This window comes from Eptatretus burgeri, chromosome 11 (genome assembly GCF_056783735.1).
Source record: "Eptatretus burgeri isolate ZD-2024b chromosome 11, Ebu_testis_v1, whole genome shotgun sequence".
Taxonomy (NCBI): Eukaryota; Metazoa; Chordata; class Myxini; order Myxiniformes; family Myxinidae; genus Eptatretus; species Eptatretus burgeri.
Window position 1 is genome coordinate 98587941 of NC_140971.1, and position 26078 is coordinate 98614018.

The 26078-nt window shown below is 50.9% G+C and overlaps 1 protein-coding gene across 1 annotated transcript in view; it reads right to left on the reverse strand.

Moving 5' to 3' along the window:
- Positions 1 to 597: 597 nt before the first annotated feature.
- The window catches only part of ATR (ATR checkpoint kinase), a 104085-nt gene continuing 78604 nt past the window's right edge, over positions 598 to 26078 (reverse strand). Inside the window, exons 37-46 of the mRNA XM_085847982.1 lie at positions 15394 to 15597; positions 12317 to 12459; positions 8042 to 8139; positions 7413 to 7645; positions 5975 to 6109; positions 5584 to 5778; positions 4021 to 4164; positions 1992 to 2164; positions 1144 to 1306; positions 598 to 705 (exon numbers count right to left, since the gene is read on the reverse strand). Coding sequence (XP_085704108.1) covers positions 598 to 705; positions 1144 to 1306; positions 1992 to 2164; positions 4021 to 4164; positions 5584 to 5778; positions 5975 to 6109; positions 7413 to 7645; positions 8042 to 8139; positions 12317 to 12459; positions 15394 to 15597 — 1596 coding nt within the window. The remainder of the gene's footprint in view (positions 706 to 1143; positions 1307 to 1991; positions 2165 to 4020; positions 4165 to 5583; positions 5779 to 5974; positions 6110 to 7412; positions 7646 to 8041; positions 8140 to 12316; positions 12460 to 15393; positions 15598 to 26078) is intronic.

Below are 26078 nucleotides of genomic sequence, written 5' to 3' on the forward strand. Positions count from 1 at the left end.
AGCATTGTCCTTCAATGGAGAATTTGGGATTGTTGTAAGTTCGTAGTTGAAGTATGGGGTCATGTCTTCCTCTCTCTGTACAACAGCTATCAGCCGAGAAAATAGAAGGGTTGGGTTGAGATGAACTTTGTGATGATCAAGTTTAATTCCTGGATATAGATGGTCTAAAGATCGAACTTGCTCACTTCTTCTAATTGATCCTTCTACCATGCTCACATTGTCGAGCTGTTTCTGGATTTCTTCCCCCCCAACCTGCTGTCTTCTCACATTTCACATCATCACCTCCAGTAGCAGTTAAACCCGACGACAAAGAACGAAGTCTGTTGATTCAAACCGAATGTATCGTGTGGTTTGAACCATTGCTGAATGTTGCTTCGGTAATTGAAACCACGAATGCTCCGAGAAGTGCTCATCTCGATGTGCTGTTCACTTGTGGTGGGTTTCAAATTTGTCGGTGTTGTCATAGCGTCATGGATCCCAGAACACTTGTGCAAACCGTAAATCCACTGCAGCCGGACGGTTTCTGTTACTCTTCATACTCTCGTTATTCCTCCACGGCTCTTGATATAACACATCATCACCTGTTCAATGATTAGGTCAGTCCACAGTCCGACCCAGTACGTACTGCTTCTGCGGACGGGATGAAATCCTTGTTCGATGAAGCATTGATGTAGCCAGATGATCAGTTGGCAACTCCAGCATCAGCTGCAAATCAAGGTGGGAACTTTTTCAATAGTTTAAATGACCAGTTGCAGCAAACAGATTCATCGTCTTTCCAATTGCTACAAGATGCCAGGTCCAATTTCCTGTTCTCTCAGCTCGAATAGATTGTTTCACTATTTCCACGTATTCAATATACTGCAACCACAGCTTTGCCGTTGGCAATCCTTCAGCAAGCAATGCTCGATACTTGAGTAATCACTCCTCCAACCTCATCAGTCCTTCAGATTCCGCAGCAATGGCCACCAATATAGATTGGTCTGCAATTCCTTCGTACAAATCACGAATCTTCTCTACCTCTGTAGTTTGGCCGGTATGTTTATATCACTACATGCTTCCATTGATCGCTCTTCTGATTCATTGGGGTCAAAAGCCTCATTTGCATTTTGTTCCGTTGGTAAAACTGTCATTATTAACATTCACCAACGCAGCTGCTACCAAGAGATTCCCACGGAAAGCCCTTCGAAGAACCCTTTCCTCAAACAATGTGGGTATGTCGTCCATTTTACTTGCTATTACCAAATTGGCGAAGGTTGCTGTGCTCTGCGCAGCTGAATGTTTTACACTCTCAACACGACAAAAGATCCTAAAATTCAGTGTTCCAAAAAAATTTCCCCAGAAGGGATTACAGCAGATGTTTAATGTCATTCTATGATATATTGCGCTTCTCATGACACCAAAATCAGCTCGACACCTTGTTTTTTTTCTTTTCTTTGGGGGAAGGACCCTTTTTGCCTTCAATGACTAAACTTATATCTTCATCGTATTTGATGGGAATAAAGCAATATTCGATGCACCTCTAATCATTTTGAAGAGAAGGTTCAAATTCTGACAACTAGATGTGAAATATAACTTCCTTACACTCAAGGGTATTCGTGACACAAAGAAGAACAAATCGCTTTGGAATGAAGAGCAAGTCGTGCTGATGAAGGCCTAAGTGGATCTGCGTCAGTGGAAAGGGAGAACGATGGAAGAAATGAACAGGACGTTGATCGAGGTATGCTAACCTCCACAGCCTTCTTGCTTCTCACGGCGGTTAGCATTCCTCGATGAACATTCTGCCGATTTAAAATTGATTTTCATTTCATTGCGAGATTTGAAGTTTATGAATTGTTTTGTGTTCCCTGCTGTACATATTGAATAAGAGGAGTAAGCTGATTGGCTGTATCAAGGAAATGGAGATCATGCTAAATAATTAAATATGATGGTCCCAATGGCCACTTGGTTTGTTTGTACAACACTGTAAATACAAAAAAAAAAAAAAGACTTACATAACGGTAGATGTGCACTCACCCTTCTCAGTGTGGAGATCCCCGATGATGCAGCGCAGGCTGGTCGTGTTCGGAACCCATTCAATGAGGCCACACTCCTGGTTCAGTGGGATGGCCGCGTACATGTGGATCCCCAACCCACGTCGTTTTGTTTCCGCGTTCTTACGCAAGAACTGCAAGGAGCAAATCATGACCTCAACTCCTTGTTTGGCCTCAAACACTAGATAAGCTGATAGATCGGTTTGCCTCGTGCTTAACTTTGATATTTGCTGTCCATTGTTCAAGCCTCGGTGAAAGCAAATCCCTTTAAAAAAGATATCTTTCTGACATAGTACCTGAAGGGACTAATGCATTTGGATTCTGCTGTCCTCAGTTAGGGGGTTAAAGGGAAATTAAACTATTTCAAAGGCTGAAATTACTCGGGTCTATTCACTTTGCATCCTTATGGAAAAGAAAATGCACTGTTATTAAATGAATAAATGGGACTCCATTAATTCCCCATTATTTCGAGTGGCTGATTCGCTGTAAAATACAAGCGACATCAACGTAAAACCACAGGAAACATTAGATGTATAGTGTCCACAAATTACCGTTGCAGATTGAAACTGCAATCGAAAAAGAATTAAAAGTGATACAACAATACGGTTTGCTGCATGTTAAAGAACATTCCTCAAAGTTTTAGTGTCAGGATCATAATTTATTAGAATCAGAACTCTTCTACGCGAGCACCCCTCATCACACCGAACACGTCGAGGCAGGACTCAATTTCCTTCCAGGTTTGGCTCAGCAGTCCTGCATTTACAGCCTTGATTTACATCCTCATGTTCTTTCTCAGATCCTCAATATTGGTAACCCTCATTTGATACACCATGTGCTTCACATAAACCCATAGAGAGAAATCCCAAGGGGTTCTGTCCAGCGAACGTGGTGGCCACAGAATCGGACCGTCACTCCCATTCCATCGATCACTGAAGTGTTTGTTTAGGAAGTCGTGCACTCTTACATTTCAGGGTGGTGGAGCTCTCTCTTCTGGTTGCATGTCTGCCAATTGCGGGAATACCGAGTTCTCGAATATATTGTCGGACGTTATAGTGGCTTCCACAAAAAAGAATGGCCGGATAACTTGGTCATGCTTTAGGTGACAGCACACGCCAACATTTGGGCTGTCGCGCTCAGGTTCTCGGGTCACATGGGAAGGGTCAGAGCCCCAAATCCTGATGTTACATCTGTTAACCTTCCCTAAAACGCAGACAGTCGACTCGTCTGAGAAAAGCATACGCCGCAGGAATCGGTGATCTTCGTCAAAGCATTCCAAAATGTCTACTGCACACACCCTGCGTTGAGTACAGTCGTCTGGCAAGAATGCCTGCACCAGCTGAACCTTGTATGCATACAGCCAGTCGTGTGTGCGGCACTTGATGTACCCTTGGGCTGGGTAGCTCTAGCTCCTTGGTGGCAATCCGAATGGACTGATGGGGACTGCGCTCGAATGACTCAAACGTGTTCAACATCCTCACCACTTGTGCCTGGCCACCCTGCCCCTTTCCTCTACCGGATGCTACCAATTTCCATAAACGTTTGGTTCCACTCACGATTCGTTTTTCTCAATGGTGGCTGCCTTCCATAGATTGTCCTGAACTTTCATTAAACCCGTGTAGTTGATTTTGTCTCTATAAATAAGGCAACACACTGCACTTTTACTTGGAGGGACGCCCTTTGCAGTGAATGAGACATCAGATGTCACATGACATACCTGCAAGTGAAAAAATAAATAAATAGAACTTTGAGAAAAGTTTTTGATTTTTTTTTTCCCCCACACACAGCAAACCCCACTGTTTTGTCCCATATTACGGTTTGAACTTGGAACGGTAATTTGTGGACACGATGCACGAGAAACCCGGCAGGCATCACCGTTCATCTCCTCAAGCTCAATATAAATGGGATACTAAGCAGCCCAGTCAAGGTTCCCTTCTGTGCCACAAACTACAGGTATTTGTGCACAAGAAGAAACGTGATGCCCCGTGGGAACCTTATTAATGAGCATGTTGAACTCCATCATACGGAAATCCTTGCGAAGATCATCACGAGGCTTGCACATAATAGCATAGCAGGAACCATCACTGCCGAGCAAAGTGAACTTCTTGGGTTTCTGCATCGAATTCATCACCTCCACCTGCCAGGAGACACATTCAAGTTTCCTTTGTGATAGGAAATGACTTGGAGAGGTTTAATAACTTAAAAACTCTTGTATTAAGTGAACTAATGGTTCAAGCTTTCAATTACATTTCTCACATGTCACTCTTCATATAAAATAATCTTTTTTTAAAGGGTAAGAAGAACAAAATGAACTGTAAAAAGATGTTTTTTTTTCCAAAGAAAGCTTTAATTCGATGTTAATGATGAAGATTTGCTTCGTATTTGTCTCCGGTTTGTTATCTGAGCTATCTTTATTGGTTTCTGGTCTACAAAAGATATCAGGAAATTAAAATTGCTTTTCCTTTTATTTTGCCGAACAGACCCAAACACGGTGAGTCATTGGGTTTCTTCTTCGTCTTCATTTTGTTTCCGGTATCGGCTCAAGCGTGCATTTGGACTGGTAAGGGGAGATGTATTACAAAACTATTATCGCTCTTGTTTTAGTCGATTTTAAAGCAGGGCTTTATTTTGTCTCAGAATAATTAGTCTGTTCCATTAAATCACAGAGCACAGATGTTAAATGACATACCTGAGGAGTTGCTCAAAATATGACTTTTAAAGGGAATATTTGAATTCATCATAAAACGGCAACGTAAAAAAAAACAACAAAAAACTAGAGGGGGAGCACTCGGGAGAGTGCAAAACCTCCGCCGCCAATACTGCTGGGTCACTCAAGTGAACCTTATATCTTATTCATTAAATATGATGTCAACAGTGCCGAGTTATAGTTCTTTTCTCCATTTTTTTTGGGGGGGTGTTGGAAATCACTTAAAACATGTAGAAAATGCAAAAAAAAAAAAAAAAAATCGAAATTTTGTTGAAGAAAAAGTTGCAAAATTTTTTTTTCACAATTTTTTTGGGGGGGGGGTAAAAAAAAATTGGGGGGGGTTGGAAATCACTTAAAACATGTAGAAATGCAAAAAAAAAATTTTTTTTTTCTCTAACAATTTTTTTTTTGGGGGGGGGGGACCAAGTCCAAAATTTCATGGCATGATCCTTGGACCATACCTAACCCCCCCCCACCAAGTTTCGTCGAAATCCGTCGAGGAGTTTTTCCGTAATACTATTCACAAACAAACAAACAAACAAACAGAAAGGGGTGAAAACAGTAACCTCCGTCTATCTTCGAAGATGGTGGAGGTTAAAAACAAACTTAAAGCCCATTTGTTTTTATGAGAAACAGTGAACTGATCTCCAAACACAAGTATCTGATACACAGCCGTTCGTACGACCCTTTACTTCCTTTCCCTACCCACCCCACACATCTGTCTTTCCCTACCCACCCCCACACACCCCACACTTTTCCTCTCAATTTATCCAAATGTCGAACCAACGTAGCGGCTCCTGTTGAATAGACCATTTTCAACAGCAACCTTTCATTTGAAAGGCCCCTCACCAGATCTTTGAAGCCTTGTATGTAAACGAGGTGCCTGGGAAAAGGGTCATGGTCCAAGTGGCTGCCGGGTGAGGAGGGCAGGCTCGGCGTCATGCAGCGCTGCAGTGGGATCAGCACGGGGCTAAAACTGCTGCTCTCCACCAGGTGCTTGAGGGTGCCGAAGTCTCTGCTCATGCTCAATGTATGAGCGGACATCTACATGTCCACATGCGTACATGCTATTTCATCACCACTGAAATCATCTCAACATTCTCCAACAGTTTCCTGTGACGTAATTAATGCAGCTCAGCGATCATTTCAACATCCCGACAGGAAAGATTAAAAGACCATTTGGTAGTGTGGGTACGGGTACAAAGGAGGAACGAGGTGGTGGTGACAAAGGATCACTCACCTGCTTATTGGTCATTAGTAACAGCTGGCGATTTAGGTCCTTTAGGTCTCTGATCAACTTTGTGAGACGATTATCATGGTGCTGAGCCTTGAGAAAAACATCCTGGCAACGTTCCTCACGTAGCTTGTGAGAAGACTGTCATTTATAAAGAAAAGACATGAAACACGATATCTTGACTTCTTTCAAACAATGTGTCATCAAAACTACAACAAACAAATCGGACTCATGGATTTGCGATTCAATCACTATTGCAGATTTGGTGAAATGAAACTCCCTGTGTTTCCAAGATGTACAATGTGCAGGTTGACCAACAGCAGAAGTTGTTTGCCATCGACATGTTTACACACCCAAGGGTCAAGCTGACTAGGTGGCTACAACCATCACACCGCCGAAGGCCGATTAAAAACCTATCGATCGACCTGCCAAATTCAAATCTTTGAAGGCTGAGGATCTCAGTTACCAAACAAACTTTTGAGAAATTATAAAAACAGGTCGTGATTGCCTGATTTGTGTTCCTTTCTTTGATCAATAACGGTGGATACACTGCAAATGCAGTGACAGGATTACTTGATAATTAATGCATTGATAAGGCTAGAACGGTACTCGGTAGAGCACACAGGCTCGCCGTGCACATTCATTCTGAACAAAAATACCGTCAACTGAACATGCTACAACTATGGAAAACTGAGACTATGGCCTCCATACCTGGATCATCCATGCACCTTCTTTTGTCACGTTCATTGCCATTATCCATAGCTTTGATTATTTATTAGGATATTTAACGATCACTTTGTGCACATAAAGGCTAAATTGTGTCAATGAAGATGGACATGAAAAAAAATTCAAACAATATTCCCCGTGGCTAATCAATCACATGTATGAAGTTTTGCATCGATCTGTTAAGCGGTTCTGGAGAACATTTTTTTCTGTTTTTATTGTTAATACAACATGGCCGTCAGACCACATGACCGACGACATTATAAATGTAATACTTCACTCAGATCGGGTCGTAGATAAGATTCAGATACAGCATATGAAGTTTCAGACTTTTCAGATAAGTATTTAGATTCAACCAATTATGGCTGGAATACCACTTCACTGATGTCATCTTTATCACCCCATGTCCCCCACGGGGAGTTAATGACACAGGTTTCAAATTTTTTTTTCGTTGAGCAGTTTCAGATATGTCCAAATTTTTCCCGTTAATCCAATCTGGCTGCCATACTATGTGACCTATGACGTCAGAGTTAGCATTAAAATATTCTCCATGGGGAATCCCTCTAATGTTGAAAGTTTCACATTGATTGGACAAGCGGTTGCAGAGGAAAAAAAATGAAAGCAAAAATATAAAGAAGTGGAAAGACACCCAGACACACAGACAGACGGGCGTTACAATAGTCTCGCAACCCCTCGGGGCGAAAATAAAAAGAAACGTTACCATCGAGACGGCAAGCAGAAGCCACATGGCTTGTTGAGTGTACTGCTGGAAGACCTTCAGGATTATAGTCCGAAGCACGACCCAGATGTCGGGCTGTGGATGGCAGATGCGTGACGTCAGCTGAGAGAATGCTGTTAAGAACTGGTACGCCGGTAACTTCCTGGCGTGGTCCAACATGATACCCTTCAACTGCATCAGGCATTCACGGATCACTCTGCTCTCGGCATTTGTGCCTAAGGTACAGGAAGGTACGATGAAGGCCCTTAAATGCAATCGACATAATGGTTCCACCAAATCTGATGGGACTCGGTTATGCTTGGGAAATCATCAGATCATCGTCTCAAGAGGTACGCGAGTGTCCGAGTTAGAACATAGGCCCGATCGAGGACTATCGAAGAGCTGTGTTACCTTTTTCTTCACATGCAAGTAACACACCCGGATGCTCAAAACGGAACAGTTTGTGGTGCAAACAGGTATGTGTGGTTAGGTACACTCTGATGATATCTGTACATCATGCCCTTTCGTTAAGGTTCCGCAAAACACACCCTCTCGTTAACGTTCCGTACAGCACGCCCTCTCGTTAACATTCAGCACACAGGTTCATGTATATAAATTCATCACGCAATTACCTCCGTGATTGAAATTCGTCGGGGAGCTAAAGTCAAGCCACAAGGTCAGCATACGATGAAGACTCTGGTAAATAAACTGGCAGCCAAACTGCAAGGACCTTCTCACGCAAGAAGACATCATGGCAACGTATAAATACCTCGATTCATATCCATGTGACACTACAATACATCAAGTATGGACACAGCACATCCAAGCTCAAAATGAAAGCTCCCAACCCCACGGATGCATGTCCCCCACGATTCAAAGAATCATGTACTCCATAAGGTGTCTTGTTGTGACATCGTTGACAATGCTGCATTAGCTATTTTAATACTCCAGTGAAGATGTTACGTCAAACAGCACGATAAAACACCTTGCCGTTAACAAATGTCTCTGTTGGGGATTGCACGATTGATGATAACCCGCCGAATCAAAAATAAATCCCCCACTCAGAACACGACCTCTCTCTGTCTCTGTCTCTGTCTCTGTCTCTGTCTCTGTCTCAGAACAAATCACTCTGGAATGTCTGGAATGGCGCCCGAGGGCCACAGTAAACATAGAGTAATCCACGACTGAACTTGCACTTTAGTGGTGGATTATTCTCTGTTTATCTATCAACCACTAAAGGATGAACAATGCGGTGCGATGCGATGCTCGATATCGACCAACGTTCGGTAGAAGGTATGTGTCGCAGTAAGACGTCAAATCAATGAACCCGACACGCTTCATGACCGTGCCAATACTTTTGGCAACAGACTCGTGTCATAATGCATGCCGGTCTTCAGCGACTGCATTGTTTGAAGGACACAATGAGGTACACACTCGGGTGAGTTTCTGCTCAAGTAAATGCTCTCCGAGTGGTTCACATCCGATGAAATGCTGTATCATTGTGGATAGTTTGATACGGCAATCAAAATCAAAGTCATTTTATGACCTCAAACAAGTGTAAATGGCAGTAAATTGAAAATACACAACGTTAGGTTTAGGGTTCAGCTTTCTGCATGCCACCCCCCCCCCGACCCGACCTCCTCAATCACACCTTCCCCAATGAAATCGGGTGGTCCAAACTTTTGATGTTCCGACTTTTTTAATGTGGCACCTCCCCTAAAACGTTCCAGATTATGAGAAAATAATTCAGTGAAAAAAACAATCAGCTCGATCAAAGAATATTTGTAGCTCGCTACCGAGTGTTGAATTTTCACCTTTGTGTGCCTATAATATAGGCCTAATATGTAGTATATGCAAATGCTTCGATCTATTTGAATCTATATCATGTTGTCTTTCTCACCCTCATGTTCTGATTTACTGTTGCTCCTGATTTAGCAATAAGCATGAACAACAGAAGTACTGTCTGTCTGTCTGTCTGTCTGTCTCTCTCTCTCTCTCTCGTGCAGCCCTGGTTGCATCATTGGTTGGGACGCGGCTATGCCGCTGATGCAGTGTCCCCCTTACCAGTACACTGGTGCTCATTTTGCCGACCTCGGAAGGATGACAGGCTGAGTCACCCTCCTGGTGTATTTTTAATTCAGCGGCCAACGGGGCTTGAACTCAGGACCCGAGGATCCCAAGCCGCCACCCTAACCACTAAGCCAACACCAGGCTGAAACAGAAGTACTACCGATGTCTGGCTGTTTGGTCCGTGGCTTGAAGAACATTGCAAACAAAGCGTTGCGTCCAGGCATGGTGCTCAAACACAAAAAGGGAAAGTCAGCAATGTTGATCGAGGTTTCAGTTCCCAATGACTTTGGACTAGATGCCACAGAAATCAGGAAAATGACCAAATGCAAGGATTAGAAAAATGAGGTCAAGAGGACTTGGAAACTGAAGAAATCTGAAATTGTACCAGTGATAGTCGGAGCTACAGGAATGATAAAGAAAACCCTTACTGAGAATTTAAAAATCATTCCGGGGAACATCACTACAAACAAGGTACAAGTGGAGGCTGTCATGGGTTCAGTGAAGATTTTGATGAGAGTCCTTGGAATGAGGCTGTAAGAACGAAACTTCACGGTTTGGTTCATGAATCATGATCCTTTACCATAAATGAAGTGGAGATTTTGAGTTATGGGAGACCCGCCTCCCACATCCTCCCACATCCTCAAACCCACAAATGGATCCAACAACCAACAAGAGAAAAACAATTGGTTACCCAGCCTGAAAGTCTTGGTACCTGAATAATGGAAGACATAATAATAATAATTATTATAATTCAAAAAAACAAATACATAATAAAAATACAAAACTGCAATACATAATAATACTTGGTACCCGAATAATGTAATACATGACTAGAAGGGTACTCGGTGAAGTGCATATCTCCGCCACATTATGCCTGATCCACGAGAACATATCGGGCCAAATAATTTTTTGAAATATCTTGCTGTCCAGTACTATATCGGTTTTGGCCCTCTCTCAATGGTGAACAATCACTTTAAAAATTATAATCAGATCCGGATTCGGATCTTCAACAAAATCTAATCAGTTCGTCCTTATCACACACCCAACCTGTCCACAAAATTTCATCCGGATCTGTCCACAACTTTTCGAGATATCCTGTACACAAACAGGCAAACAGAGGAGTGAAAACAACCTCCTTCACATTCGGTGGCGGAGGTAATAATGATCGGTACCATAATAATGTAACGTATAACAATGAAAACATATGTGTTCCTCTGACCAATATAATCACGTTCTGTGCTTTCATCCATCATATGATAAGCCAAACTACCTTTTCCACAACGTGTAAGCCCTTGCCTTTGTTTAAAAAAAAAAAAAATATCAATTGTAGTGTTCCGGCCATTGGACCATTCCAGTTGCCAGGTTCAAATGTGGTGGATGGCGTCAAAGCAACCCCAACGGTCGACCGCCTCGAATACGTCCTTGCCAAATCATGTGTCTAAAAGTCACTGTACCGTGCAAATTAGAAGTCCCAAGGCGGTCCATCATCACGCTGATAAGCATCACGTGACTGGATGTAATTTTAGGTTGAGCAACCTAAGTTACGTGAAGCGGTCTTATGATAAGCAGTGTGGACCGCAACCAATTGTCCCTTAACAAGTCTTGAATAAAACTACTAATGAAACAGCCACCACAGTCAGAATTTATCCCCGAGGCCAGGTACGGTTATAAGCCTGGTGTTGGCTCAGTCGTTAGGGTGGCTGGCTCGGGATCTCAAGAGTTCTGAGTTCGAGCCCCGTTTACCACTGAATTAACACCGGGTGGGGTTGACTCAGCCTGTCATCTTTCCAAGGTTGGTGAAATGAGTACCAGTGCACTGGTGTAGGGGGACAGCATCAGCGGCATAGTTGCGCCCAAACAAAATGATAGCTACCCGGCAACCAAGCTGCCATGAAGAAGGAGAATGAGAAGGAGCAGAAGAAGGAACAGAAGGAGCAGGAGGAGGTGGAGGTGGTATGCTTATTAAAGTGTAAATTATGGCACAGGGGAATAAAACTAGAGGAGCAATCAACAGATAAATGAAGCAACAAACACCATCTCCTTACCCACGACCGACATACGATGGTACGAAACAAATGAATGGGAACCTTAAATAACGATGTCCATATTGGGCCCAATCAATCACACGGTGATAGAGAGACAGAGGTTGTAATGACAGGACTGAAATAAAGTTGCGGACAAATACGACAAAGTTTGGTAAGACTATCGGGTCTGGTACAGTCGCTCCGGTAGGACGAACATCCCGTGGCAACGGAGAGGAGAGAGGAGGGCGTGACTCAGCACTTCACGGGTCATGACCCGTCGCTTCACGCAGGGCGATCGCCTCCACTTTCCCGAGTCACCCCCACCTTTTATGCCCTGCCCTCTGGCGCATGCCTCATCAATGAGAGGTCGCGCCCCTGCCTCTCACTCACCATTGCACACTGTTCGGCTTGGTGGGCAAGATGATTCTGTCGTGAATTCACACCCCGAGTCCTCTGAGATAATTCGGGCCCAGAAGGCACCCAGGCCATTTTCCCGACAAAACTGATGTGTCAAGGCCTATTAGACCCTTAAAAGAAACGTGATTGATTCCAAAGGGTAAAATATCAATAAATATGGTCAAGTGGGTTGATGATGTTATAAACAGACCCTGGGAAAAGGTGATGTCGTCCAGTTATTACACAAGTGACGCAAATGTGATATCAGAATTAATTACTTTGCCCTTATGCTAGACATTCACTTTAAGGAAATAAGTACGCTATATAAAGCATCGATAACCCACGAGGAGTCGATTCCATAACAATAGCTTCATTTGAATTCTGCTCGGGTAAATGTAGACAAGTGTGATGACATACCTGCCGAAGTGGAAGATGATGTGTGTTAACAGCGTGCTTTGCCTGTTGGACTCGCTTTCCGTCATCGCCATCATCACTTTGTCAAAGTATTTTGCCAAGTAGAAGTGGCAAGCCTCCCATTCGGTGTTGAAGCTAATCACTTCCTGGATGCATGGCACGCACACAGTAGTTGGGTATTCTCGATCGCCCTCCCGACATTCGGCTTAACCCCATGAACAGGATAGTTCTATGATCCAGGCAAGTACCTTTCTCGAACAGATGAAGAGTGGCCAAAGCGGTTTGTGGGTTCGAAACACACCGAGTGATTTGCTTTTCATTCCCACACACCATTCGATAACCAAAAAAATTATTTAGCGTACCGGTACACAACGGCCAAATCGGTTTTGAAGGCAACGTGAAACGGTTTTTGTTTGTAAACATTCACAAAGATGGGCTATGTGGATTAATGTCGTCAAAATTAATGATGTAATGGTTAGAGCGTCCGCTCTGAGTGTGGTAGGTCGGTGGTTCAAACCTCAGCCGAGTCGTACCAAAAACTAAAAAAACGGTCCGTGCCACTTCCTTGCTTGACGTTCAGCATTTAAAAGGATGAAAGTGCGGACAATCACCATCGGTTGTCATCAATGTGGAGGAGGAAATGCCCTGCTGAATGCCGTGATAAAAATGGCACCATTGGTGTGACATCGCTGGTACCCAGAGTGCCCCTCCCTCCAAGTTTGTCGTGTGTGCATGTGTGTGTGCGTGCGTGTGGGCACGCGCTCCACTACGAGCCAAAAAAAAACAAAATTTAAACGATGACATACTTGACAAGCAACGGTTTGCTCCATGATGAACAGCATGACATTTTGGAATCAGATCCTATTTGGTCTGACATTGAGCTTTGTATGCCTGGTGTTGGCTTAATGGTTAGGGTGGCGGGCTTGGGATCCTAGGATCTTGAGTTCAAATCCCACTGGGTTGTTGAATTAATACCAGGTGGGGTTGACTCTGCCGGTCATCCTTCCGAGGTCGGCAAAATGAGTACCAGCTTGCTGGTATCCTGTGTCGGAGTGGTGACCCATCCAGGATTGTGTCCCATAGCCAAGGAGACCGTTTAAGCAGCACCAACGCTCTGCACAGAGTATGGTCCCAATAGATGGATGGATTGAGCTTTGAATAACTCAGAGGTGAGTGTGCCATCACCGACCTCTACTCTCTTCCCTATTTTTAGGCCTATCAAATCATTCCCCCACAATGGTCAGGCACACCATGGGTAAGCACACTAACTTTCATTCCTCTTTTTTTCCCACCTCTGGAACAAGCTCACACACTCTCTTCAATCCCACTTTTCCCTCCAGGTCTTAAAAACATCTGTTCACCACCATCTCTTATCTTACCCAATCCAAAACCACAATCTTTTCTACCCCTGTTAATACACCCCAAACCCACCTCCTTCATATTCCATGCTTTCCTTCCTGAAAGTCCCAAAAGTGTCCATCTTGTTTACCCCATGTACCCCACCCCATCACTCTCCTTTCCAAAGATCTCCTTATGTCTCTGTTCCACACTCTTTTATGCTTTCCTCTACCACCCCTCTCGTCTCATCTCCTGCTCCCTTTGTTATATGTTCTTTGTGTTAGCTCTTCTCAGAGCTTCAACAATGTATACGAAATATATATATATTATATATATATATATATATATATATATATATATATATATATATATATATATATATATATATATATATATATATATATATATATATATATTATATATATTTGCAGCCTCGGTAACGTTCTCCAACACTCCCATTCCCTTTCATATTGCCTCCTAAATATTCACTAATCAAATACAAATCCTCTTTTTAACAATCCCTTTGAGGAAGTTCAGTCATTCAAACCGTTGGTCTCACCATCGACCACGATCGATCTCGGGCAAACCACATTTCAAAATTGTCCGCCAAAGCCAGCTGCCGACTGGGCATCATCCGTCGTACAAAGTCATATCTTGGCACACCTGAACGCCTTTCCACCGACAAGGCCTCTCCTTGGCTATTGGACACAATCCTGGATGGGTCACCACTCCGACACAAGATACCAGCAAGCTGGCACTCATTTTGCCACAACTTGAAGGAATACTTCTCTCCCATCTGGGAGCGGATCTCCTACCTCACACCTTGCTCAGCTTGACGCTGTGGAAACCAAGGTCTTCAATATCATCGGAATCTCACATTCTGAAGCTGAGTCTATAGGCCTATTACTACGTCATCGCAGACAGTTCGGTGGTCTCTGTCTTGTACCGCCTTCTTTCTGGTCTTCCACCCTCTGCTTATTCCCCGTTTTGTACCCCCCCCTCCCCAGGGTCCTGCAGGGAGCACACAGTCCACCATCATCACCTTTTGTGAAACTCCCAAAATCCAGGATCACTGCTCACCTCCACTCATTTGTTCCTCCTTTTCTTGCCCGTGAAACGAACTTCCACATTCTCTTTCTTCCCTCAAGATCTTCTCGACAACTGTTCACCACTATCTCAGATCACCTCCCCCCCCCCCCTCCAATCTAAAAACCATCATCTTTTCTGCCAATATTATTGGTTAATATGCCAATGTTAACACCCCCACCCCTCCCCAACCCAAGCCCTCCCTCCTCCATTTTTCCATTTTTTAATTCCTGAGAGTTTCCTTCTGTATCCATTCCATCCACCCCCATGCGTCCTTTCCCGCCTCCCATTCGTTCCCACACACATTAGCTGACGTTGGATTTCGTCCGAAACGGGGGCTTATGGATTTGGTCTCGATTTTGTTGTCCGTGTGTGTGCGCATGTATGTGCAACTGTATGTCGGACATGTATGGACCAATTTTATTCCTACTTGGCAAAAAGACAACACATGATGGTGTACATAAGCACATCATTTTGTTTCGCAATGCGATCAAAGATGGCCGACTGTTAGACGAGCGGCTATTTTGGTTGAAAATTAATATGGGTTTGCCCTTCAACTCTGCACACAAAAGAAAGCTGGGGACTAAACGTGACATTATTTACACACAAACAAAAAATAAGCAAGTGAATCTGGAATCAATCAATAGTGTAAGTACCTTGTACTGTTTAATGATAGCAGCACTCTCAAAGTTTGCAGTCTCCTCCATGAGGCGTCCCGTCAGTAACATGGCTCTTGCCTGCAATAGCTGTGCCGTGGGGTCTGATCCAGACACTCCATCTGCGTTTGACAACTGCCTCACATCGCCTGCCTGCTGTTCCAGACTCTTCTTAATTTCGATCAGTGCCTGATGAACTTTACCCTGGTTCGGAAGGACAAGAGAAGTTCAAAATCAAAGGATGAAGACTGGAATGATTGAATCAATGGTACAAATCATATTCATCAGCAAAGACATTCAATGAATGCTTAATCAAAGTAAAAGGAGAAAGACATCGCAAATTCGGGCCCACATGGTCACAGGTGTTATCCAAGTAAAAGAAAAAGAAAAAAAAAATTAATAACTTTCACTTTTCAACCAACCAGCAAGCATCTTACATGCCTGATGGCAGTGGATTGATGTGTTGCATCACAAATATCCAGGGTAATGCACAATGAGGATTCAAGATGGCAGAGAGGATGAAAGGAAACACAGACCTGCAAGTAAGGTGGTTCGAATGGGTAGGGGTAATCAAAGGAGAAAAAAATTATTGGGTATGGCCGGGGGGATTACACAAGGTGGTGGTGCACGACTTGCTTAAAGCACTGGAGGGAAGAGTGCAGTTGAACTGTCTCCGAAAAGAAGACACTTCAATGAACAGGAGAAAGGAAGAACAGGGTAGAGGTGGGAAGCAAGCCTGCATTTTGAGAGTTTAATCAGGAGGAGGTTACAAGAAGGAGGGTGCGTGCATCCTCAACGAGTTGGGGAGAGCTGAAAGGTTGAGCTACACCGTAGGAGAGGCCTGCCTGTGATGCAACAGCAACAGACCTTGTGCTTCGGCCTCATCGTGGGAGATGCGAATAACAATGCCAGCTTTAGATTTCTGCTGGAGCCCCAACCCTTACGGGAAAGCAAGACTCAAATGAGCTGCAGGCAAAGGCCATCCATGCAGGCTGTGAATAATTCTGATTTTTCAAGGAATGACTTGAAACGATTGTGGACGTCCAGTGTGCGACTGCCTTTGAAGACGAGCCATGATGCAGTGTGACACAATAAAGGGTCATCTGCAAAAAAGAGAGAGAGGATTTTTCAGAGCATCAGACAGGCCGTTCATGTAGATTTTGAACGAGACTTAGCAAGACATACTTGGGGCACTCCAGGCGCTTCACTGGGAGAAGAGAGAAGAGGATTCAAGTAACAGCAACACACCAACTGAGTGAGTGGAGGACGTCAGGAAGCTCGGTAAGGCAGCCTTGTATGCCTCCGGAAGTGAGCTTTGCAGGCAGAGCATTATGTCAGATTGTGTAGAATGCCCCCCTGTATGTCCATGGAAGCGATGCGAGATTATTGTTTGAGATTTCGAGCCTCCCACCATTGCCGAGAGAATAGCAGCAGCATGTCCAGAGTTTTGTGCCTGGAAAGGAATCTAAACTGATGGTCAGAAGTTCGGTCATTTGAAAAGAGGAAAGACGTGACATCAGCAGCAATGATGGATTCCATGACTTCACTTGTAATCGGAAGTAAGTTTACTGATATGTAGTTGACAGGATGTGTTTTTACACCGTTCTTGTCAGATTGGAGTGATGTTTGCTAACTTCCAGGGAGATGGGAGGTGGTCAAAGGAGAATGACAAGTTGAAGAGAAGAGCAGCAGAGCGGGAATTGAAATCACCGGACCTGATGCCATCCAGGCTAGTCACTTTGCAAGTAAGAAAGATAAAGTCGAGTTAGTCATGGGATATGAAGGGGTATGATGTCAACAGAGTGAGATAAGTTGTATACATAAGATCTATTAGGCCAATTTCACAGAAGGCCTTAAATTCCCTATCTAAATGTGTAGCATATAGCATCACCAGGTGGTGGTGGTGGTGGTGGTGGTGGTGGTGGTGGTGGTGGTGGTGGGAGAAGATATGACAAATCAGCTGTGGAGATGACTTGCAATTTTGCATTATGCACGTGACAGTGTAACAGCTTTCCTGACCGCTGCCAGAGGGAGCAGGTATTTCTCATAATTTTAAGTTCCCCGATTTTCTGCATGAAAACCATAGCCATCATTGAAGGAGGGGATTAACCCGACGGTAAGGACGCATTCTTTGGTAGGAAAGTTTCACGCTACAAAATAAAAAAAAACCAAAGTGAGGAATTATCAATTTGGACTTCAATAAAGCCACAGCAGAAGCAGGACAAAGTGAAAGAACTACCTTGAATCGTCTGGAAAATCCCCATGTTACAACAACCAAAAATTAAAATAACTTTTTTACTTCTTCGCAAAGTTATGGAAATCGTGATGGAGCCAGATTAAGGAGGATGGATATGGGCAGTATTCAAGTAAAGATGGACATGGCTGAGAAAATCCATGTTAATCCCAAAAGCTAGCAAAATATCATGATTAACAGAACTTCCAAATTATCAGCAAATCTCTGCACCAAGGGGGGAAATCTTCACAGGGCGGCTTGGACAAACGATGGGTGTGTGGAGGAATGGGGGAGGGGGGGCAGGAGAGGACGCATGGGGTAGACGAGGTCAGGTCAGGTATGGCAGCATGCGCCGGAGCCACAAAATGGACACAGAAAGAAACTCTCAGGAGTGAAAAATGGAAATGTGGAAATAGGAAGAATTGGGGTGAGGTGGGGGGGGGGTTAGCAAGGGTAGAAAAGATGATGGTATTATATTGGGGACGATTTGAGATGGTGGTGATAACCGAGTTTTGTCATAACGTGTCCATCATGTTTTGAAATATCATGTTATATATTGTTTATGGACCCATCTCTCAATGGTGTCATCCTCCCGATTCAGTCACTGTATACTGTATTATATATATATATATATATATATATATATATATATATATATATATATATATATATATATATATATATATATATATATATATATCTTATTACTTTTCATAAGTACGTTGTGGGAATGAAGCATGTCGAGAATCACACACAGAAAATCAGACGGTTTAGTGAATATTTTATTAGCAATTCGACCTAATCTTGACTTTTTCTGAAATTAACTCGATTCCGAGTTGTTTTTTTTTCCAGGTCAGATTCAGTTCTCTGTTCAAATCACTGCTTGAATTCCATGATTGCGGAGAATCATTGATTCCACTAGCTGGATTCGGTATTTCTTCCCATTATCCCTCTCTTCCTTTCCTGTTCGTTTATTTCCTTGCTTATTGTGCAGATTGTTGCCCCACTACCCCGACTGCCAGTTCAATGTGGCTCTTCCATGAGCCTCACTTTTGTAGGAAATAAAACCAACAAATTCCATAAAACGAACAATGTTCACGTAAGTTGAATTCAGTGTCTTAATTTTGTTAAATTGTTAAAAGAGTAAAACCAAACAGGCAGAAACATTGAACATATTTGGTTTTGAAGGATTCCTGAAGGCCATGTTAAGTGAGGTCCTTCGTGCCCCATCCCCTTCCCATTCCACCCCACTCAATCCCCTCCTCCCATGACTGCATCAAGTCCAGACTGCACCGTTTACATACATTTCCCTGTCATTGTTCCATTTGGAGTATTTTGCTTGTCTTGATTAACATTTTCACCTCTGCCACTAAAGGTGGAAGGAGGTTATGTTTCCACTCCTGTCTGTTTTATTTTTGTGTGCAGGATGTCTCAAAAAGTTGTGGATGGATTCAGATGAAACTTGGGGGACACCTTGGATATCTAACAAGATGAGTTGATTCAACTTTGGTGAAGATCCTAATCTGCATCCAGATATGAGATTTATTAAAGTGATTCTTCACCAGTGAGGGATTTGGCTAAAACCAAAATATAGCACGATATCTTATAAGTTCTGGACGAAACTTAGTGGATGTGTAACAAGGACGAATTGTTTAGTGAAGATCCGAAGCCGGATCTGGTTCTGTGAATTTTTAAAGTGATTCTTATCACAGAGAGATGGAGCCAAAAATGATGCACAACATGATATTTCAAAAATTTATTGGGCCCGATATGTTCTACTGGATCAGGCATTACATGGTGGAGGTATGCACTCCACCGAGTGCCCTTCTAATTCAACATGTTTTGTGGTGTGCTTTGTTATGTTGGCTGTTCGCTTGGTTTGTATGAATGTATGTGCTAAATAGTGTTTCCATTGGGATTCCTTGCATGGTCAGGCAATGTGGAGAGATCTGCCAAGTCTTTGGAATGTATCCCCAGCTGCAATGTTAACATTGGATGGGTAGCATTTGGCTATTTGGCACTGCCAATGATACGCTCACACCAATCACAGCTGCTTTGGATGAGCGCCACCGCGGACCTCCGTCGGAAGAGCGCCACCGCGGACCTCCGTCGGAAGAGCGCCACCGCGGACCTCCGTCGGAAGAGCGCCACCGCGGACCTCCGTCGGAAGAGCGCCACCGCGGACCTCCGTCGGAAGAGCGCCACCGCGGACCTCCGTCGGAAGAGCGCCACCGCGGACCTCCGTCGGAAGAGCGCCACCGCGGACCTCCGTCGGAAGAGCGCCACCGCGGACCTCCGTCGGAAGAGCGCCACCGCGGACCTCCGTCGGAAGAGCGCCACCGCGGACCTCCGTCGGAAGAGCGCCACCGCGGACCTCCGTCGGAAGAGCGCCACCGCGGACCTCCGTCGGAAGAGCGCCACCGCGGACCTCCGTCGGAAGAGCGCCACCGCGGACCTCCGTCGGAAGAGCGCCACCGCGGACCTCCGTCGGAAGAGCGCCACCGCGGACCTCCGTCGGAAGAGCGCCACCGCGGACCTCCGTCGGAAGAGCGCCACCGCGGACCTCCGTCGGAAGAGCGCCACCGCGGACCTCCGTCGGAAGAGCGCCACCGCGGACCTCCGTCGGAAGAGCGCCACCGCGGACCTCCGTCGGAAGAGCGCCACCGCGGACCTCCGTCGGAAGAGCGCCACCGCGGACCTCCGTCGGAAGAGCGCCACCGCGGACCTCCGTCGGAAGAGCGCCACCGCGGACCTCCGTCGGAAGAGCGCCACCGCGGACCTCCGCCGGAAGAGCGCCACCGCGGACCTCCGTCGGAAGAGCGCCACCGCGGACCTCCGTCGGAAGAGCGCCACCGCGGACCTCCGTCGGAAGAGCGCCACCGCGGACCTCCGTCGGAAGAGCGCCACCGCGGACCTCCGTCGGAAGAGCGCCACCGCGGACCTCCGCCGGAAGAGCGCCACCGCGGACCTCCGTCGGAAGAGCGCCACCGCGGACCTCCGTCGGAAGAGCGCCACCGCGGACCTCCGTCGGAAGAGCGCCACCGCGGACCTCCGTCGGAAGAGCGCCACCGCGGACCTCCGTCGGAAGAGCGCCACCGCGGACCTCCGTCGGAAGAGCGCCACCGCGGACCTCCGTCGGAAGAGCGCCACCGCGGACCTCCGTCGGAAGAGCGCCACCGCGGACCTCCGTCGGAAGAGCGCCACCGCGGACCTCCGTCGGAAGAGCGCCACCGCGGACCTCCGTCGGAAGAGCGCCACCGCGGACCTCCGTCGGAAGAGCGCCACCGCGGACCTCCGTCGGAAGAGCGCCACCGCGGACCTCCGTCGGAAGAGCGCCACCGCGGACCTCCGTCGGAAGAGCGCCACCGCGGACCTCCGCCGGAAGAGCGCCACCGCGGACCTCCGTCGGAAGAGCGCCACCGCGGACCTCCGTCGCAAGAGCGCCACCGCGGACCTCCGCCGGAAGAGCGCCACCGCGGACCTCCGTCGGAAGAGCGCCACCGCGGACCTCCGTCGGAAGAGCGCCACCGCGGACCTCCGTCGGAAGAGCGCCACCGCGGACCTCCGTCGGAAGAGCGCCACCGCGGACCTCCGTCGGAAGAGCGCCACCGCGGACCTCCGTCGGAAGAGCGCCACCGCGGACCTCCGTCGGAAGAGCGCCACCGCGGACCTCCGTCGGAAGAGCGCCACCGCGGACCTCCGTCGGAAGAGCGCCACCGCGGACCTCCGTCGGAAGAGCGCCACCGCGGACCTCCGTCGGAAGAGCGCCACCGCGGACCTCCGTCGGAAGAGCGCCACCGCGGACCTCCGTCGGAAGAGCGCCACCGCGGACCTCCGTCGGAAGAGCGCCACCGCGGACCTCCGTCGGAAGAGCGCCACCGCGGACCTCCGTCGGAAGAGCGCCACCGCGGACCTCCGTCGGAAGAGCGCCACCGCGGACCTCCGTCGGAAGAGCGCCACCGCGGACCTCCGTCGGAAGAGCGCCACCGCGGACCTCCGTCGGAAGAGCGCCACCGCGGACCTCCGTCGGAAGAGCGCCACCGCGGACCTCCGTCGGAAGAGCGCCACCGCGGACCTCCGTCGGAAGAGCGCCACCGCGGACCTCCGTCGGAAGAGCGCCACCGCGGACCTCCGTCGGAAGAGCGCCACCGCGGACCTCCGTCGGAAGAGCGCCACCGCGGACCTCCGTCGGAAGAGCGCCACCGCGGACCTCCGTCGGAAGAGCGCCACCGCGGACCTCCGTCGGAAGAGCGCCACCGCGGACCTCCGTCGGAAGAGCGCCACCGCGGACCTCCGTCGGAAGAGCGCCACCGCGGACCTCCGTCGGAAGAGCGCCACCGCGGACCTCCGTCGGAAGAGCGCCACCGCGGACCTCCGTCGGAAGAGCGCCACCGCGGACCTCCGTCGGAAGAGCGCCACCGCGGACCTCCGTCGGAAGAGCGCCACCGCGGACCTCCGTCGGAAGAGCGCCACCGCGGACCTCCGTCGGAAGAGCGCCACCGCGGACCTCCGTCGGAAGAGCGCCACCGCGGACCTCCGTCGGAAGAGCGCCACCGCGGACCTCCGTCGGAAGAGCGCCACCGCGGACCTCCGTCGGAAGAGCGCCACCGCGGACCTCCGTCGGAAGAGCGCCACCGCGGACCTCCGTCGGAAGAGCGCCACCGCGGACCTCCGTCGGAAGAGCGCCACCGCGGACCTCCGTCGGAAGAGCGCCACCGCGGACCTCCGTCGGAAGAGCGCCACCGCGGACCTCCGTCGGAAGAGCGCCACCGCGGACCTCCGTCGGAAGAGCGCCACCGCGGACCTCCGTCGGAAGAGCGCCACCGCGGACCTCCGTCGGAAGAGCGCCACCGCGGACCTCCGTCGGAAGAGCGCCACCGCGGACCTCCGTCGGAAGAGCGCCACCGCGGACCTCCGTCGGAAGAGCGCCACCGCGGACCTCCGTCGGAAGAGCGCCACCGCGGACCTCCGTCGGAAGAGCGCCACCGCGGACCTCCGTCGGAAGAGCGCCACCGCGGACCTCCGTCGGAAGAGCGCCACCGCGGACCTCCGTCGGAAGAGCGCCACCGCGGACCTCCGTCGGAAGAGCGCCACCGCGGACCTCCGTCGGAAGAGCGCCACCGCGGACCTCCGTCGGAAGAGCGCCACCGCGGACCTCCGTCGGAAGAGCGCCACCGCGGACCTCCGTCGGAAGAGCGCCACCGCGGACCTCCGTCGGAAGAGCGCCACCGCGGACCTCCGTCGGAAGAGCGCCACCGCGGACCTCCGTCGGAAGAGCGCCACCGCGGACCTCCGTCGGAAGAGCGCCACCGCGGACCTCCGTCGGAAGAGCGCCACCGCGGACCTCCGTCGGAAGAGCGCCACCGCGGACCTCCGTCGGAAGAGCGCCACCGCGGACCTCCGTCGGAAGAGCGCCACCGCGGACCTCCGTCGGAAGAGCGCCACCGCGGACCTCCGTCGGAAGAGCGCCACCGCGGACCTCCGTCGGAAGAGCGCCACCGCGGACCTCCGTCGGAAGAGCGCCACCGCGGACCTCCGTCGGAAGAGCGCCACCGCGGACCTCCGTCGGAAGAGCGCCACCGCGGACCTCCGTCGGAAGAGCGCCACCGCGGACCTCCGTCGGAAGAGCGCCACCGCGGACCTCCGTCGGAAGAGCGCCACCGCGGACCTCCGTCGGAAGAGCGCCACCGCGGACCTCCGTCGGAAGAGCGCCACCGCGGACCTCCGTCGGAAGAGCGCCACCGCGGACCCGCGTCGGAAGAGCGCCACCGCGGACCTCCGTCGGAAGAGCGCCACCGCGGACCTCCGTCGGAAGAGCGCCACCGCGGACCTCCGTCGGAAGAGCGCCACCGCGGACCTCCGTCGGAAGAGCGCCACCGCGGACCTCCGTCGGAAGAGCGCCACCGCGGACCTCCGTCGGAAGAGCGCCACCGCGGACCTCCGTCGGAAGAGCGCCACCGCGGACCTCCGTCGGAAGAGCGCCACCGCGGACCTCCGTCGGAAGAGCGCCACCGCGGACCTCCGTCGGAAGAGCGCCACCGCGGACCTCCGTCGGAAGAGCGCCACCGCGGACCTCCGTCGGAAGAGCGCCACCGCGGACCTCCGTCGGAAGAGCGCCACCGCGGACCTCCGTCGGAAGAGCGCCACCGCGGACCTCCGTCGGAAGAGCGCCACCGCGGACCTCCGTCGGAAGAGCGCCACCGCGGACCTCCGTCGGAAGAGCGCCACCGCGGACCTCCGTCGGAAGAGCGCCACCGCGGACCTCCGTCGGAAGAGCGCCACCGCGGACCTCCGTCGGAAGAGCGCCACCGCGGACCTCCGTCGGAAGAGCGCCACCGCGGACCTCCGTCGGAAGAGCGCCACCGCGGACCTCCGTCGGAAGAGCGCCACCGCGGACCTCCGTCGGAAGAGCGCCACCGCGGACCTCCGTCGGAAGAGCGCCACCGCGGACCTCCGTCGGAAGAGCGCCACCGCGGACCTCCGTCGGAAGAGCGCCACCGCGGACCTCCGTCGGAAGAGCGCCACCGCGGACCTCCGTCGGAAGAGCGCCACCGCGGACCTCCGTCGGAAGAGCGCCACCGCGGACCTCCGTCGGAAGAGCGCCACCGCGGACCTCCGTCGGAAGAGCGCCACCGCGGACCTCCGTCGGAAGAGCGCCACCGCGGACCTCCGTCGGAAGAGCGCCACCGCGGACCTCCGTCGGAAGAGCGCCACCGCGGACCTCCGTCGGAAGAGCGCCACCGCGGACCTCCGTCGGAAGAGCGCCACCGCGGACCTCCGTCGGAAGAGCGCCACCGCGGACCTCCGTCGGAAGAGCGCCACCGCGGACCTCCGTCGGAAGAGCGCCACCGCGGACCTCCGTCGGAAGAGCGCCACCGCGGACCTCCGTCGGAAGAGCGCCACCGCGGACCTCCGTCGGAAGAGCGCCACCGCGGACCTCCGTCGGAAGAGCGCCACCGCGGACCTCCGTCGGAAGAGCGCCACCGCGGACCTCCGTCGGAAGAGCGCCACCGCGGACCTCCGTCGGAAGAGCGCCACCGCGGACCTCCGTCGGAAGAGCGCCACCGCGGACCTCCGTCGGAAGAGCGCCACCGCGGACCTCCGTCGGAAGAGCGCCACCGCGGACCTCCGTCGGAAGAGCGCCACCGCGGACCTCCGTCGGAAGAGCGCCACCGCGGACCTCCGTCGGAAGAGCGCCACCGCGGACCTCCGTCGGAAGAGCGCCACCGCGGACCTCCGTCGGAAGAGCGCCACCGCGGACCTCCGTCGGAAGAGCGCCACCGCGGACCTCCGTCGGAAGAGCGCCACCGCGGACCTCCGTCGGAAGAGCGCCACCGCGGACCTCCGTCGGAAGAGCGCCACCGCGGACCTCCGTCGGAAGAGCGCCACCGCGGACCTCCGTCGGAAGAGCGCCACCGCGGACCTCCGTCGGAAGAGCGCCACCGCGGACCTCCGTCGGAAGAGCGCCACCGCGGACCTCCGTCGGAAGAGCGCCACCGCGGACCTCCGTCGGAAGAGCGCCACCGCGGACCTCCGTCGGAAGAGCGCCACCGCGGACCTCCGTCGGAAGAGCGCCACCGCGGACCTCCGTCGGAAGAGCGCCACCGCGGACCTCCGTCGGAAGAGCGCCACCGCGGACCTCCGTCGGAAGAGCGCCACCGCGGACCTCCGTCGGAAGAGCGCCACCGCGGACCTCCGTCGGAAGAGCGCCACCGCGGACCTCCGTCGGAAGAGCGCCACCGCGGACCTCCGTCGGAAGAGCGCCACCGCGGACCTCCGTCGGAAGAGCGCCACCGCGGACCTCCGTCGGAAGAGCGCCACCGCGGACCTCCGTCGGAAGAGCGCCACCGCGGACCTCCGTCGGAAGAGCGCCACCGCGGACCTCCGTCGGAAGAGCGCCACCGCGGACCTCCGTCGGAAGAGCGCCACCGCGGACCTCCGTCGGAAGAGCGCCACCGCGGACCTCCGTCGGAAGAGCGCCACCGCGGACCTCCGTCGGAAGAGCGCCACCGCGGACCTCCGTCGGAAGAGCGCCACCGCGGACCTCCGTCGGAAGAGCGCCACCGCGGACCTCCGCCGGAAGAGCGCCACCGCGGACCTCCGCCGGAAGAGCGCCACCGCGGACCTCCGTCGGAAGAGCGCCACCGCGGACCTCCGTCGGAAGAGCGCCACCGCGGACCTCCGTCGGAAGAGCGCCACCGCGGACCTCCGTCGGAAGAGCGCCACCGCGGACCTCCGTCGGAAGAGCGCCACCGCGGACCTCCGTCGGAAGAGCGCCACCGCGGACCTCCGTCGGAAGAGCGCCACCGCGGACCTCCGTCGGAAGAGCGCCACCGCGGACCTCCGTCGGAAGAGCGCCACCGCGGACCTCCGTCGGAAGAGCGCCACCGCGGACCTCCGTCGGAAGAGCGCCACCGCGGACCTCCGTCGGAAGAGCGCCACCGCGGACCTC